The sequence below is a fragment of the Amphiprion ocellaris genome, chromosome 4 (genome assembly GCF_022539595.1).
Source record: "Amphiprion ocellaris isolate individual 3 ecotype Okinawa chromosome 4, ASM2253959v1, whole genome shotgun sequence".
Lineage (NCBI taxonomy): Eukaryota > Metazoa > Chordata > Actinopteri > Pomacentridae > Amphiprion > Amphiprion ocellaris.
Genome location: NC_072769.1, coordinates 25,844,231 through 25,860,183, shown reverse-complemented (window position 1 = coordinate 25,860,183; position 15,953 = coordinate 25,844,231). Strand labels below are relative to the sequence as shown.

Sequence of the window (15,953 nt, the reverse complement as noted above, 5' to 3'; positions counted from 1 at the left end):
CGCAAGCTAATGTTAGACCACCGGAAATGTGCTCTCAGTCAGGAAACAGTAGTGACTGTCTGTCGTTCAGTGTGCGTTTGTTGAAGTATCAGATTCACAAGAACGTGGAGTGTGGACGGTGTGTTGGCGTGAAAAAAAATCAACGACCGGGTAATCTTTCCAAAACCTTACGCAGATTTCGAGTGTGAGGTTATTTTTTGCCTCCACTCCAAGTGAGCTGTCTTATCGGTGACCCGCTTAGCATCCAAAGCTAATCTGAGCTAGTTAGCGAAGGAAAGCTAACTACGTTTTTTTTTCCATTAATCCAATCAAATCGACTCCTACGCAAGTACATTTTTGATTTTTGCTTGCTACTGCTGTGATCAGTAGAGGAAATAATGGGGTCGTCCAAGAAACACAAGGAAAAGAGCCGCGACAAGGACACAGAAGAGCGCCGTCGCGAACATAAGAAACATCGCCACAAGGAACGAGAGAGAGACGCTTCAGATCGGGATACGACCCGGGATAAGGAGAAACGAAAACGCTCCAGATCCAGGGAAAGAAGCAGACGGGAGAGCCGCGGCAAAGGCGAAAGGAGCACCGGAGAGCCACGAGTGAAAAAGGAGAAGGTAGATCTGGGATATGAGGAGAGTAATACAGAAGTGGAGCCCCAGTCTGCAAGCGGGGACGCATCTCTCAGCATTGAGGAAACAAACAAACTCAGGGCCAAGCTGGGTCTGAAGCCTCTGGAGCTGAATGAGAACAAGAAGGAGCTCGGGACCAAAGAGGAGCCGATGGTTGCTGAGACCATCAATCCTGTTCTCATCCAGCAGCAGAAGGAGATGAGAGAGAAGTTGGCAGCCATGAAAGAAAAACGCATCCTCAACCAGAAACTGGGGAAAGTCAAAACCTTAGCAGAGGATGACTGGCTGGATGACACAGCTGCTTGGGTAGAGAGAAGCAGGAAGCTGGCAAAAGAAAAAGAAATGGCAGAGAAAAGAGCCAAACTTCTAGAAGAGATGGATGAAGAGTTTGGTGTCAGCAGTCTGGTGGAGGAGGAGTTTGCACAAAGCAAACAGGATGCGTACACATCCCAAGATCTTAAGGGACTCAAAGTGCAGCACAAGGTAGACTCCTTCAGTGAGGGCCAGACTGTCATCCTGACCCTCCAAGACAAAGGTGTGCTTGAGGAGGAGGAAGATGTGCTTGTAAATGTGGGAATGGTGGATAAGGAAAAAGCAGAAAAGAATGTGGAGTTGAAAAAGAAAAGGCCTGATTACAAGCCCTATGAAGAAGAGGAGACTGTGGATGACATGGTTTCATTTAAATCCCACTCTGTGCTGTCAAAGTATGATGAGGAAATTGAGGGTGAAAAGAAAAAGAGCTTCCGGTTGAGTACCGGGGGCTTTGCTGATGGGGAGCGAGAGCGAGAGCTCCAGGCCATGAGAGAAATGCTGCGAAACCAGGCACAGTCTTTGGAAATGCCTGCTCTCAGTATTGCTTCAGAGTATTACACACCGCAGGAAATGGTGGGCTTTAAAAAGACAAAACGCCGTGTAAAAAAGATCAGGAAGAAGGAGAAGCAGACAGCTGCAGATGAACTTATGCTTGATGACACTCGCAGCTCAGATTTTGGATCCAGGACACGTGGCCGAGGCCGCAGAACGGTGGGGGATGAAAGTGAAGAAGTAAAGGAGGAGGAGGTCAGATTGTCAGAAGCTATCCCTGCATTGTCTGATGACATCAGGATGGCAGAAATGGACATAAGCGATGATGAGGACTTTACACCTCCTGAACCAGCTGTGATTGAAGAGGATGAGGCAGAGCAAGAGCTGCAGAAACAGCTGGAGAAGCAGAGGAAGCTGAAACAAAAGCAGCTTCTAAAGGACTCTGGGGAGAAGGTGGCAGAGCAGATTAAAGTGCTCGGTAAAGGTGACAATGACAGCGATGCAGACAAGAGGAACAACATTGTGTTCAATGCCACCTCAGAGTTTTGCAGAACTCTGGGTGACATTCCAACTTACGGACTGTCAGGCAACAGAGAGGATCAGGAAGATATTATGGACTTTGAACAGGAAGAAGAGAAAGATGATGCTGGAGATTCAGACTCCGAAATGGATGAGAATGTTGGATGGAGCACCGTTAACCTGGATGAAGAGCAAAAACAACCAGATTTCTCCACAGCCTCTGCCACCATTTTGGATGAAGAGCCCATTGTCAACTCCGGCCTTGCTGCTGCCTTGCTGTTATGCAAAAATAAAGGTCTGTTGGACACTCAGATGCAGAAGGTCGCTCGTGTCAAAGCACCAAAGGGCGCCCTGCCCAATGACAACTACTGCATTGAGGACAAGATGGGCTTTGATGACAAGTACAGTCGCAGAGAAGAATACAGAGGCTTCACGCAGGATTTCAAGGAGAAAGAGAGCTACAAGCCTGATGTCAAGATTGAGTACGTAGATGAGTCTGGGCGGAAACTCACTCCTAAAGAAGCCTTCAGGCAGCTTTCACATCGATTCCACGGGAAAGGGTCTGGAAAGATGAAGACAGAGAGGAGGATGAAAAAGCTGGAGGAAGAGGCTCTGCTGAAGAAGATGAGCAGCAGCGATACTCCTCTGGGGACGGTGGCATTGCTTCAAGAGAAGCAGAAATCTCAGAAAACGCCATATATTGTGCTTAGTGGGAGTGGGAAAAGCATGAATGCAAACACCATCACTAAATAAGTACTGGGGAAGAGTGTATAAGAAACATACACACATAGATGCAGACATGCACACACATACATACACACCTATATCTTTTAATTAAAGTGATTGCTATAATTTCATTTCCAAGTTATTACCAGTTCATTGTTGTATTACAGAATTGTTAAATAAAATGGATAACAGTGAGAAAATCTTGTTTTTTGATTGTTTCTTGTGTTGCAAATTTACAAGGTGAAGATTAATTTAGATGATAATTATGTTAAGGAAGAAGCTGCTGTTTTACAGAGAACCTGCTAAAATGGTCAGTAGTGTTGAACTATCAAGTGCAGACAGTGTATTTAAGTGATTTCAATGTAACTCACGTGACAAATTTCAACAACACAATAATATATATATATATAATATAAGTTTTGTTGGATTTACACAAACTGACAAATAAGAGCCTCTATCTCTACCTTTGATAGTAAGTAATACTAAATTGTGAGCACAGAAAAAATGCTGGAATTAGTTTTTAAAGACCTTACCCTAGACATTTTCAGAGTTTATCTAAACTCTTGGCACGATTTGTACATTAATTTATTGCCTGAACTGGGCCAAGAGTCATGGTTAAGGAATTACTTTCAACAATAAAACAGTGACACATCAAAGTGAACTCACCACAAATTGGAAAGAATATAACTCAATATTCTAAACATGCGTTAAGAAATTTCTATACATCACAGTTAAATTAGTGGGATTTTTTTTCTCAGCAGTCATGAGTTTGTCAGCTGACACATTATGACATGACACTTCATTGGTAATTTTATGAACGATATATTTAATTTCATTACACTATGCTAAATACATTGTTAAGCAGTATTTATTTTTATCTTAAAGCATGTGTGACTATTGTGCAGGAACCTGTATTAAACAATTAGTACTTTGTTTTGATACTACCGAAAAAAACACGTACCTTTTCAGATTGTAAAATAACCATTATTAGTCATAGTATGAAAATAAAAATAATATGTACTTTTTTTCACAAATAATGCTGTGTGTGGGATTTTAAAAATATTTAGTTTTATTTTTACAGTTCCAGTAAGTTGTCGGTCTTAAGCGGAACTAATGTTGATAGTTGAGGGGCTGGCCGAACGCTATTTGGTTGCACAACCTGTAGCAAAGTAGTTAGCAAAGCTATCAGTAGCGAGTTAACATAGCTGCGTCCAACACGACATGTACGCCGATAGGTAAGTGTTGCTCGGTAGCGGTACGTAATTACGTCTTAATGTTAATTAATGCGCCGGTTAATTAAAGCCTGAATAAGCTGTACGTTTGAATACGACCGTCGGCATCGTCTGCGACGTGTCATCTTGTTTTACAGCTTCCTGTTGTTTAGCTAGCAGCGAGCTTAGTGGCGGACAGAGTTTTAAGTAGCTTTGATGTGAGGAATTGGCATCGGTGTAACTTACTTCTCGGTATCCAGGCTGTGTTTACTTGATACCCGAATGTCAACCGAGAAAATAGCTGATGGATTAGGCTGCCTGTTGTCGATAGCAAGCTGTGTTTTCTCAAACTGTTCAATGCAGTAAACGATACTTCTCAGAGTATTGGTGTCATGCAGCGCTCCTCGACTCGTCGTTTTGTTGTCATTTAAACACACACATCAGAGAAACGGAGCTAGCTCCAGTGACTAATCGCTGATTCATATTTCATGTCTTTACTTAACAGACATATTTACGGTAACCAACATCTGTCAAGTATGGACGATCTAGCATGTTTCATAGAACAGTGGAATCTAATCGAGGCTAATTGAAGTGTGTATGTGTGAATGAAATACTTCTATAATCAAGAATCTTTATTGTCATTGTGTTTCCACACAGCGAAATTACGACTGGTGACTCCCAGCTATACATAAAAAATAGAAAAAGGCACACCATGTACAAATAAAATAAAGTAAAAAAAATACTTAAAAGATATAAATATGTAAACAATCGTAGTGCACATGAGCAGTAGGATGAGTGTAAAATGCAGTCCAGTGCAAGACTCAGTTCTTTATTGCACATAGTGAGTCTGTTGTGTGTGAAGGGGGGAAATGGACTGGACAGCTCTTGGATAAAAACCGTTTTTGAGTCTGGAGGTCAGAGTTTTTATGTTTCTGTACCGTTTCCCCGAGGGAAGCGAAACAAACAGTCCATTTCCCGGGTTGGTGGGGTCGGCGGCGGTACGTCGGGCCTTCCTCTGGACCCGTAAAATTTTAGGTTATTTAGGTGTTTTTTCCCAATTATGTATCTTCCTCATATCTTATTGCTGTTGTACATGGCACTGCATTTTGTTTTTTTCTGAGCAATGTCAGGCACACCAATTTACTTTAGGATCAATAAAGTTTTGTCTTAACTTAAATCTGTATGAGGCAGACTGAATAGTTGTATGTTCCACAATGCAATATCAGTGTAAATCTTTCCTTCCACAGGCACTAACCTCAACTAGTAAAACTACAGGCTGCTGTGATGTCTGAGCCTAAGCCCCCTACTCCAACCCCTGGAGACACATACAAGGGTTGGCTCTTCAAATGGACGAACTATATAAAAGGTTACCAGAGACGCTGGTTTGTTCTCAGCAATGGGCTGCTGTCTTACTATAGGTGAGTTATATTCATATTACTGAAGTCAAAATGATGTCTAATGAATTTACACGGTTTCCTGGCTCAACAGGAAACAAAGCATGACAAGAGTGTTGTCAAAAGTAGTAGGGTCAATATATAATTGAGTGACTTTTGAAGTCCGTGGGTTATATCTTGCATACATTTTTATTAAAAATAAAAATAATAATTTTTTTTAATGTTCATTATGATCATGTCTTTACAAATTCCATTATTTTTTTATTATGCAACCAATCACTTATTAATAAAAAATGACTGGTTGTCACTAAAATTTCAGCTAAACAACCATCCAGATTTAATAACAACCACCTTCTAATTAGCTAAACAATAATAAAATGAGCTTATTCAAAAATTGTTTTGATTGTGTTCTTTTTATTAGGTTGAGATAATCATGATAGATATTTCCTTTTTGGCAATATATCAAATGTTATATGGAATATAACAAACTGTATCTGTGTCTGAGAAATCACTTTCAACTAAGTTACCCATTAGAAAAACACCTCCCAAGGAAGTGTGTTAATTTGAGATCACATGACCTGCTCCACATGATGTCGTTTCCTCCTGAAGAAAAGACTGGCAAGACTCCAAGGCTTTCTGAGTTATTTAATATAAAGTAGTGTGTGAGTCAAGTGTGGATTTATCGCATGTCAACAGGTTTACTACATTATCTTTGTAAATAACTTTCAATTTAAATTTTACTCAATTGTATATATAATATTTAGAAGAATCACAATAAATGAAGAATATCAATAAAGAATATCAATAACTGATACCTCATCCTTTTGTATATAATCTTCTACATATTTATAAGAAAAAAATCATCTGTATATAATGTTTTTTCTGCAACTTTTGCACTGTTTCTTTTTCTTATCTATTCCTGCACTGCCTTTATACTTTCTTTTTTGGAGCTGCTGTAACGGTGAACTTTCCCCATTGTGGGATCTCAATAAAGTTCATACTTATCCTTATCTTTCTCTAAAATGCCATGTGATGTTTGGTTATAATTGTTATATGTTAATTTTTGGCCCAAAACAGCAAAAAATGTCAACTATGATTCATGTCAACGATGTTACAAAAAGTCTCACAATTATATATTGACCTATTGCATTTTTTTACAGGGATGCCTCATGATAAATGCATCTCTGTTCTCTTGAGCAGTAACACCAATGCCTTTTAAATCCATGTGTCTTTTTAGCTTTATTGGAATGACAAGTACACATATTTTATTTAAGTAGTACTCAAAAATATACAATGAATTTCAAAAGAATGACATGACTGTCTGCCTTCAGGACCCAGGCAGAGATGGGTCACACATGCCGAGGCACCATCAACTTGGCCACAGCAAACATTGCTGTGGAGGACTCCTGCAATTTTGTCATTTCCAACGGAGGGGCGCAGACCTATCACCTGAAGGCCAGCTCAGAAGTAGAACGCCAACGGTGGATCACTGCTCTGGAACTTGCCAAGGCAAAGGCGGTCCGCATGCAGGCTGAGTCCGGTGAGAGGGGTTGGAGAATACAGGAGATAAATTGTTGATTTCCACAGAGAAGTCTACCTGGCTCATTTCTGTGTGTGCAAACTTTTCTCGTGACTTTTTTGTGTTTGTGGTAGGTTATTGACCTCTCTGTCCGTTCCCTCAGATGACTCTGGTGATGAGTGTCCTGCAGCCCCCGCCAGCTCGGGGCAGGGTGGAGGCTGTCGTAACTCAGAAGTCCAGTCAACACTACGCACTCTCAGCAGCAAGGTGGAGGACCTCACTACCTGCAATGATCTCATTGTCAAGCATGGGTCTGCTCTCCAAAGGTAAAAAAAAAAACTATTGAAAGGAAAAGAAGATGATGGTAATTTCTTACCTTTGCTTTTTAAGGAATGAATAAGGTTTTCATTCATCTGTTTCTTTATTCCACAAACTCAGATCTTTATCAGAGCTGGAGGGGATTCGTGTCGGAGCAGACATGGGCGAAAAGATCCGACAAGTCACAGAGAGGGCCACGCTGTTCCGAATCACCTCTAATGCCATGATCAATGTAAGTTATCCAAGTGTTTATTAAAGCAGACCACACCATGCTGCTGCTGGAGTTTGTTGCTGATTTGTCGCTCTTGTGTCTGTATGATCCCCCAAGGCATGTAGAGACTTCCTCTCCTTGGCCCAGAATCACAGTAAGCGCTGGCAGAAGGCTTTACAGACTGAGAGAGACCAGAGGATACGTCTGGAGGAGACTCTGGAGCAGCTAGCCAAACAGCATAACCACCTGGAAAGAGCTTTCAGAGGAGCCACGGTTCTCCCACCTTCATTCAGCAATCCTACCTTAGGTAGCAAAGGTAAGGCTCTCATCCTCTAAACGTCTGTCTTGGGAGCTCTGACATTACTCTGTGTTTCAGCATGAATTCACTCGTCAGCTGTCGAGCTTTTCAGTAATTCAGTCTTCTGATGTCTTTTTTCATTTCAGGTGGTGTTTCGGGAAAAGGTGATGCGAGTGATGAGGATGACGACAATGAATTCTTTGATGCTATGGAAGACCCAGCCGAGTTTATTACTGTCCCTGCTGACCCAAAGTATCACAGGTTATTAACTGTCTTTCTTTCATTGTAATTTGACTTTTTAAAAACAGTTTTTGTTATATTTTGTCCTTGTGTTTTCTGTGTTTTGTTTGACATTTCATGCATTCTTGTTTTCCTGTTCTTCAGGAGATCTGGCAGCAACGTCAGCGGACTCAGCAGTGAGATTGGAATGGACGATCAGTCAGCAAATGTGTGTTGACTTTATATTTCAGATTTTTAGCCACTTGTAAACATGCCAAAGCTGCATGACCCTTAAGGATGTTTGTCTTTTCTTCCATCAGTTTGATGAACTGTCTTTGGCATCCAACCCGGAGTCTCCACAGCCTCTCGAGCTAGAGCCAGTTAGACAAAGACGAACTCGCATCCCAGACAAACCCAACTATTACCTCAATTTGTGGAGCATCATGAAGAACTGTATTGGAAAGGAACTCTCAAAGATACCAATGCCTGTAAGAAACCTTTACACTTGTGGCTATCCAAGTGTTTTTTTCCCTGTGATAATATTCTGAAATATCAGACTTCTCTCTGTGATTTTGTACCCTCTAGGTGAATTTCAATGAGCCCTTGTCAATGCTGCAACGATTATCTGAAGACCTGGAGTACTACGAGATCCTGGATAAGGCTGCTAAGTGTCAGAACTCTCTAGAGCAGATGTGTTATGTAGCAGCTTTCACCGTCTCTTCCTACTCCACCACTGTCCACCGCACAGGAAAGCCTTTCAATCCTTTGCTGGGAGAAACTTTTGAGCTTGACCGGCTCAGAGAGTGTGGTTACCGTTCTCTTTGTGAACAGGTATGTAGGAAAAACATTGTAACTAACTGAAAAGAGTTGTCGTCTCAATATTTGTATTCTATGTTTGGTACAGTTTGTACTCAAATACATGTACAGGATCACTTTCAGGTTTTACCTGCTTCCATTCCAATCATTCTACAAGTATACTGGTGCAAGCATGATTACTTTCCAATATAGCTTGAAGCTATTACATATTTAAGTGAGCATATTTTGAATTTTCTGTTTTCTCTCACCTCTCTGCTCTCACTTCTTCTCAGGTGAGCCACCACCCGCCGGCTGCAGCTCACCATGCTATCTCTGAAAAGGGCTGGACCCTGAGACAGGAGATTGCACTTGCCAGCAAGTTTAGAGGAAAATACCTCTCTATCATGCCCTTGGGTGAGTGTGTGCATGTGTCTGTATAAATACAGACTGAAAGAATAATCACAGCATGCAAGAAGAATACCTTCTGCTAATTGTGGAGTGACTGTTGCTTGCAAACATGTTTTAGTCAGTGTGCACATATTTAATTCAGTGTAGTATCTCATTCAGTTTGTTGAATATGTGGGACAAGCAGCAGGATAAAGTCAGCCAAATGTAACACTACTTTTATCTGTCACCAGGTTCTATCCAGTGTTTATTTGATAAGAGCAACAATCACTACTCTTGGAAAAAAGTGACTACAACAGTACACAACATTATCGTTGGGAAGTTATGGATTGATCAGGTAACCTTATAGTTGATAAGTTATTGGTAAAAATAACATACCATCTAGCATACGACAATGAATTATACATGTTAAGCTTTATTAACCCTTTAGAACTTTAACAGCAAAACATGTTCTTTCTTAATGCTGTCCTGTGACAGTCAGGGGAGATTGATGTGGTGAACCACAAGACAGGAGATCGCTGTCACCTCAAGTTTGCTCCCTACAGTTACTTCTCCAGAGATGTTCCAAGAAAGGTGGGCTCCTTTTTTAATCCTTTTTTTCAACAATCCAATGTTTTCCTAAGGTAGTATTTACTTTTTTATAAAACTTGATGCAGAATCTTAGTGATATCTGCATTTCTTAGTGGATATCTTCAATATTAATTTTAAGTTGCAGAAATGAAGAAGAGCTTACAGAATAGCTCAGGGCATCCAGCTGATCCAGCTGGAAACCCCTGTACTGAAGGCGCTGGGCTCATGCTTTTGCTGCAGGCCTGCTGGCACTGAGCTCACTGAAAAGCTATGTAGTTCCTTGTTATCACAGTTGCCGCTGCCACTTAGTGCATAAAAAAGTCTCATCTACACTCCAGCATCCACCTCTAGGCTCTGAGTGTAGCTGTGTCGTAGCAGGAGGACGTAAATCTCACCACTCCCTACTCCTTTATGATCTAAGCTTGATGGTTCCTTGTGGAGAGAGAGAAGTTCAAAGCCTGGGAAACCAAACAGTAACGCTGTACATCTTCCATATTAATGTAGTAGTCTATTCCACGTGAGCTGGCTTCCTGTTATAATTTTTTGGGGTGTAACTACATTCTTAAATGTAAATTTCTTTTTGTTTCAGGTAACGGGAGTAGTGACAGATAAGGATGGAAAGGCCCATTATGTGCTATCAGGAACGTGGGATGAGAAGATGGAGTTTTCCAGGATAATGCAGAGCAGTAAAGGGGAGAACGGCACTGAAGGCAAACAGAGGACTGTATATCAGACCCTCAAAGCCAAAGAAATCTGGAGAAAGAACCCTTTACCGTAAGTGTGTGTTTTATAGAAGGCTGGTAATTGAGGAAGTTGGAAGTGCTTTTAAGCAATTGAAGCTGTGGTGCGGTCTGATGTTTTATGGTGATGACTTCACAGAGAGGGAGCAGAGACCATGTACTTCTTCTCCACGCTGGCCTTGACACTTAATGAACCTGAAGATGGAGTGGCACCAACAGACAGCCGTCGACGCCCCGACCAGCGGTTAATGGAGGATGGCCGCTGGGATGAGGCCAACGCAGAGAAACAGAGGCTAGAAGAGAAACAGCGCACCGCCCGCCGAGAAAGGGAGAGGGAAGCTGTTAAAGCAGCCAGCTCACCTGAGGAAGGTAGGAATAGAAAGAAAGAAAGGAAGGAGCTTTATTTTAGAGTTTATCTATTTGTCTTCTGTTTCTGTCCAGTGTTTTTCTGTCCATTCATCTTTTGTCCACTTTGTCTGCCTTGGTATTCCTTGTCTACTTGTCTCTGTCTCCACCCTAAGCTATCACTGAGGATTCAATCAATGACTCACCCTTGAAAAGCAAGTACTCTTCTTATAGTCTTTAATCTTTTCTCACTCTTCATGTTGCCTCTGGAATCCAAAGCACACATGCAACATGTTTGTGTGTGAAAGGTGCAAAATATCTCCTCTGTCATCTGCAAAGCAGCTCATCTACATTTTAATGTACCTTCATCCATTTCTGTTCCGTTTAGCCGATGCACAAGAGACTGGCACAGAAGCAAGTGAGGTTTCTGATGAAAGCAAGTATCATTTCACGGTTTGACATAGAGTGTGCTGTAAAGGTGCTTTGTGTTGCATTTTTAGAGGCAAGTAAGAAGGAAATTATCAGTATGCTGTTCATCGGCTTGTTTCCTGAAACTAGTGATTTCAAAGTTTCTCAAACAATGCGCTGATGTATGTGTTGTTTTGGGAAAAGACACTTAAGATTTTCCTCCCACTTTGTAAATGTTAGTTGTGATGGACGAAGCTGCAAGTGACAGTTCATAGTTCATAGATAACTATTTTAACCATAATAATAAGATTTTTTATTGGTAGCATAAATCAAATGTTTCATTCCAGCATCCACCTGTCGTCTTATTATTAGTTATGCTCAGTACAAAAATCAAACAATTTCACATAAGTAAAAGCATGAAATCATTACATTATCAAACTACTTATAAAACTATTAAAAGTGAATTTAAAGAAGCACAATGGAAGCACAAGGTAAAAACATGTTAAAAAGTAATTTCCGTTAAAATAATTCCTCTAAAAACAGTAAAATTAAAGTGCTACAACTCCCAACCAGTCCACTCACACCAGTGAGTACCAACTTAATTTACTAACTATATTTCAAGTCCTAAGTTGATGAAGCTGAAACCAAACTTTCGCCCTTCCAACCCCCTACTAGTTCAAACCCAGTCATGATCCTGGTGCTCAGATCTCCATACCTTTAAAACCTTAAATTTAAAAGGGACTGACTTTGCTTTCTTTCTTTCTGTCTTAAAAGACATTACTTGATAGTTTTACAAATAGAATTCAGAACACTATCAAGATAGTAAGTGGATTTTTTTATACAAATATAAATGTAAATTATACAAAGCTATTCTAGTGGAGTCAAAAATAGGGAGACAGACATGAGCATTATTGTTCCCATTTGAGAAGAAGTGATTCTTTTTGACAGGAAGCGCTATATGAGAAAGGTGGATGTCAAAATCTGTCCCACGTTAATAAGTCTGTTGAGCTGTCATTGTATTTTTCACAAGACGACACTGCCTGAGATGCAACACAAAGCACTTTTAAAATGTAAGCCAACATTTGTGTGGATTTTGGAGAGTGTCTGAGTTGTGGATTTACATCTTTTTGCTTTTTTGTGCTGGGGTTTGCTCAGCTGACACAGAGGACTCCCCCCCTCATACGCCTGTTGCATGCAAGTAGCCCCTTACATTTTTACTCACCGTTCTTTGTACCAGTCATTTTCAGATCATACCTTTTTTTCATGTCTCATCTCCCAAAGAATCATCCTTCATTCTTTTTATTTTCAGCCCCTTGTGGACCATCACACTTCCCTTATCAAAGCAAGTATTCTGATCATAATATAAGACATGCAATGGTGTTATGTCACACTTTTAGTAATTTATTAGAATCCAGAGTAGAACACCCCTTGTTCAACTGTCATCATTTTCCTTTTTGCATCCTTTTACAACTTGCTCTCTCTTAGTGGAAGGCAAAGAAGGTCCTAATGGATCTCCAGTGAAAAGCAAGTAACACCAGTCCTGCTCTCTGTTGTCCCGCGTGTTCTAGATGTCCCTATAGGAGAGTAGCTGTAGATAACTTTAGAATCTGCACAGTAAACCAAGTACAAGCATTTTTGTGTGTCATCAATCAGCGTACTTTGATAGTGGATGGTTAGTGCATTTGTCATGAGCCTGGTTCTCTCCATGTGGTACACGATAGAGGAAGTCATTGATGGTATCATCAAGTGCTAGTCAATAATCTGCCTCCTGCATTTTATCTGAATAAGGTGCATCTGAAGGCTGAGCGATTGGTAACCTTCAACATGTTTGTCTCTTTGTCCGCCGTCTGAGAGCATATCAACTTCACCTAAGCATGATATGTGGTCAGAGTAGTGGCTTCTTAGCCCTCACCTCTGGTCCCTGTGAAGCTGCTTCTCAGTAAAAGATTTCCTCTGGTTTCCTTCAGGCGCCCATCCGGAGAACTACCAGGCACTTTGGTTCGAGAAGATCGACGACCCTGTATCTGGAGAGACTTTGCATGTCTACAAGGGAGGTTACTGGGAGGCGAAGGACCAAGGGAGCTGGGACATGTGCCCCGACATCTTCTGATCACAGTGGTAGACAAATGAGAAGGTGGTGAAAGGAGCGCTCCCCTCTACTAGCTAAAGTAGGACATCAAGCCTGACATCAATCCATCCTCAGTGTCCATTGCTTCTTCTGATCGCCCTGTTCGGTTTCTCAGTTCCAGCAGGATCAAGGTTATCTGGACTATAGAATCCCTTTCACTGCCTCTTGATGTTGGTTCTCTGTTTGTTCCCAGTCCAGGATCCTGAGATCCAGCTTCTGAGTTGCATTAACAGGTTATTCTGATAATGTCATTATTAATTGTTGCTGGCCACTCTGTTTTCAGAGGATGATTCTTCCAAATGACATCTTACAATGTATAAGGTTTGAATTTATAGCGTGATCTACTACCTAACGTGATTTATGTGTTTGTTCTTGCTTCTTATTATTTTGAAATAAATTAATTGCAGCTTCCCCAGCACAGCACCACTCAAGGTTTAATCAAACCAACGCTTTTAATAGTTCCCATAGTGCATATTCACTATACCTGATTCAGCCCATAGGCGTAGGCTTCAGAAGTCTGGAAATCAATCATTTTTCAAGGAAATAATTAATGGCATGTTTCAGCAATTATTTCTGGAGTGTCACAAATACCTAATACAAAGTTTGCCTTCAAATGTTTGGTGATTTGTGGTGCTGCTTTATTCCATGAAATGAAGCAACAAGTCTGGAGGAATACTATATCTAAATGTTAGCCTTTTTTTCATTTTTACGTCCATTTCAAATGAACCGATGAAGTCTGGTTCGGTCATCTTAACAATCCTGAAACTCGGGTCTTCAATGTCTACACGCGGCGGTCCCTTTATAAGTCTTTTTTTTTTTACTTTTTCACTCTTAAAGAATGACATTTCCTTTTTCTATGCTGTATTATTTTGAAGAAAAATGCATTTCTGTGTGCAGCACATTAATGTTAATGCATCAGTTCACATGGTACCATATTGACTATCATCCCAACTGAAGGAGGGTTAACAAACATGTATTGGTACCGATGATGTACCAATTTTCACTGCTCAACAGGAAGCAAAACATTTACAACCCTGTCTTTTAATTTGATCTGTACTTTTTTGTTTTGCAGAGTATTGATTTTTTTGGGTCACGGAGTGCAAGGGCCTGGTTATATAAAAATATATTGTTTGTTGCAGTGTAATGAATCTACTGTAATCTTTCTATTTAAGATAAAATGTGTTAGCAAGTCCACTCCGCCTCTCCAAATACATGGGTTTTAGATGTATTTTTGTAACTAGAAAAGCAATTTCAGTTCTGCTTTCATAGTAAATGTTTAGGCTTTTCACCAGTTGAGATTAAACTAAAAGCAGGTGAGCTGTGCTCCGAGTCGTTGCTGAGCTGTGCGCGGATTTCTACTGGCCTGATGATTTGTGACGTGAAGGGATATACGAGGCGCCCTTCCTGGTGTCCTTCAAACTTACCGATCATAGCTTTAATCTTGATATTATAGTCTTTACGTGCTGCAAGTGTAAATTTCTTAACAGACAGCAATAAGAGTGCCTCTGCTCATACATGTGGCACAGAATGAAATGTGAGGGCAGCATGAAGCAAGAACGCTGAGAAAAAAGACAAAAAAGCGCTCAGTTCTGTCTTCACATTCATCTGTTGTTGTTTGTTGTGAGTGGAAGGACTGTGGGTTGATAAAAAATCTAAACTCCATTTTATATTCAAGTGTACTTAAAATGAGAGCACTGAAAATTAAGAAAAAACTAAATGTTGCAAGTTTTTCTGTGTAAATATATGAAATAGTAAAATAATTGTGGTAATAACCATTTGCATTGATAGAGAATCTAAAGGCAGTGATGCACTTTTAATTTGAATTTTTTTCCCCATTTGTCTTTCTTGTATACTGAGAACTGGACACATTTTACCACCTCTAATAGCTTTCTTATTTAAGTTATGTTCATTTCTTTTTCACCCACATAATTTCTTACTACCTTCAACGTTTAATTTATATGCCACCTCTATAGATGATACACTTCATCTCTTCGTTACTTTTCAGTTTTAGTCACTGATTTAATTGCGTAGACCCATTGGTTCATTTCTGTTTTATTTTGTTTTTCTTAAGTTTCTACCTTTTTCATCCCTTTTACTGTCTCCAGCTATGAATTCTGCCCTGCACTGGGGAGACTGTTGCTGTCCACAATGCCACAACTTCTTACATTTCTTTAAAAGAGACTGAAGGTATTCTTGCACTTCAATACATATACATACAATACATGAGTGATTTATGACTTGATCGAACTAATAAACGGTTGACATTAGAAGTTGGCTACTAAAGAGTTTGTCATTTTGTGAGTTTGTTTGGGAAAGTTTTCCTAAACCGTGTTCAGGAATTGCAAACAAATGTGCTGATTTACAATTCCGAGAATATTTTACACCATTTCTGTCCTTTAATGCAGTTTTTCAGCAGGATTGTGTTAGAAGTTGACTGTATTAAAGTTTGAATGGAGATGTCGTACCGATGTGTGGTCCCCAATTTTTCCAACAAAATATCGAAAAACTGTTTATAGTTTATTTTATAAAGTTTTGTTAAACCTGTTGGAACTCCTGTATGAGTCAGCACTGCCTAGGAAAAGTACACAAGTACTCTTCGAAAGATGTAGAACTGAAAGTACTGAAAGCACATGTGCAAAGTGGTTACTTTCAGAATGTGATTTTCCAAGAGTTGCCAATGCATTCATCTATCAGCAGTAATTTACTGGTGTTGACGTAAC

The 15,953-nt window shown here is 40.3% G+C and overlaps 2 protein-coding genes across 9 annotated transcripts; both read left to right on the top strand.

Annotated features, from left to right (window-relative positions):
* The first annotated feature begins 35 nt into the window (after positions 1 to 35).
* sart1 (spliceosome associated factor 1, recruiter of U4/U6.U5 tri-snRNP) lies at positions 36 to 2,872 on the top strand. Its single transcript, XM_023287869.3, has one exon. It carries the CDS (start codon positions 378 to 380, stop codon positions 2,697 to 2,699), a length of 2,322 nt encoding a protein of 773 aa, XP_023143637.2. The 5' UTR covers positions 36 to 377; the 3' UTR covers positions 2,700 to 2,872.
* Positions 2,873 to 3,774: 902 nt separating this feature from the next.
* Positions 3,775 to 15,697, top strand: LOC111580237 (oxysterol-binding protein 1). Of its 8 annotated transcripts, XM_035956101.2 has the most exons (21): positions 3,775 to 3,907; positions 5,131 to 5,301; positions 6,609 to 6,817; positions 6,960 to 7,122; positions 7,235 to 7,346; positions 7,443 to 7,641; positions 7,770 to 7,884; positions 8,008 to 8,071; positions 8,163 to 8,330; positions 8,428 to 8,673; positions 8,931 to 9,051; positions 9,276 to 9,379; positions 9,520 to 9,615; positions 10,202 to 10,386; positions 10,492 to 10,721; positions 10,874 to 10,912; positions 11,086 to 11,133; positions 12,261 to 12,299; positions 12,415 to 12,447; positions 12,591 to 12,629; positions 13,073 to 15,697. In XM_035956101.2, the coding sequence occupies exons 2-21, from the start codon at positions 5,168 to 5,170 to the stop codon at positions 13,213 to 13,215; spliced, it is 2,487 nt and encodes an 828-aa protein (XP_035811994.1). In that variant the 5' UTR covers positions 3,775 to 3,907; positions 5,131 to 5,167; the 3' UTR covers positions 13,216 to 15,697. The 8 variants fall into 8 exon arrangements, with proteins under 8 accessions (XP_035811994.1, XP_035811995.1, XP_035811996.1 ...); XM_035956102.2 differs by lacking the exon at positions 10,874 to 10,912; XM_035956103.2 differs by lacking the exon at positions 12,591 to 12,629.
* Positions 15,698 to 15,953: the final 256 nt, after the last annotated feature.

Coding starts and splice junctions, on each gene's coding strand:
- sart1 (XM_023287869.3), top strand. CDS start 378: ATGGGGTCGTCCAAGAAACACAAGGAAAAGAGCCGCGACAAGGACACA.
- LOC111580237 (XM_035956101.2), top strand. CDS start 5,168: ATGTCTGAGCCTAAGCCCCCTACTCCAACCCCTGGAGACACATACAAG. Junction 5,302..6,608: donor GGGCTGCTGTCTTACTATAG/GTGAGTTATATT, acceptor GTCTGCCTTCAG/GACCCAGGCAGAGATGGGTC. Junction 7,347..7,442: donor CCTCTAATGCCATGATCAAT/GTAAGTTATCCA, acceptor TGATCCCCCAAG/GCATGTAGAGACTTCCTCTC.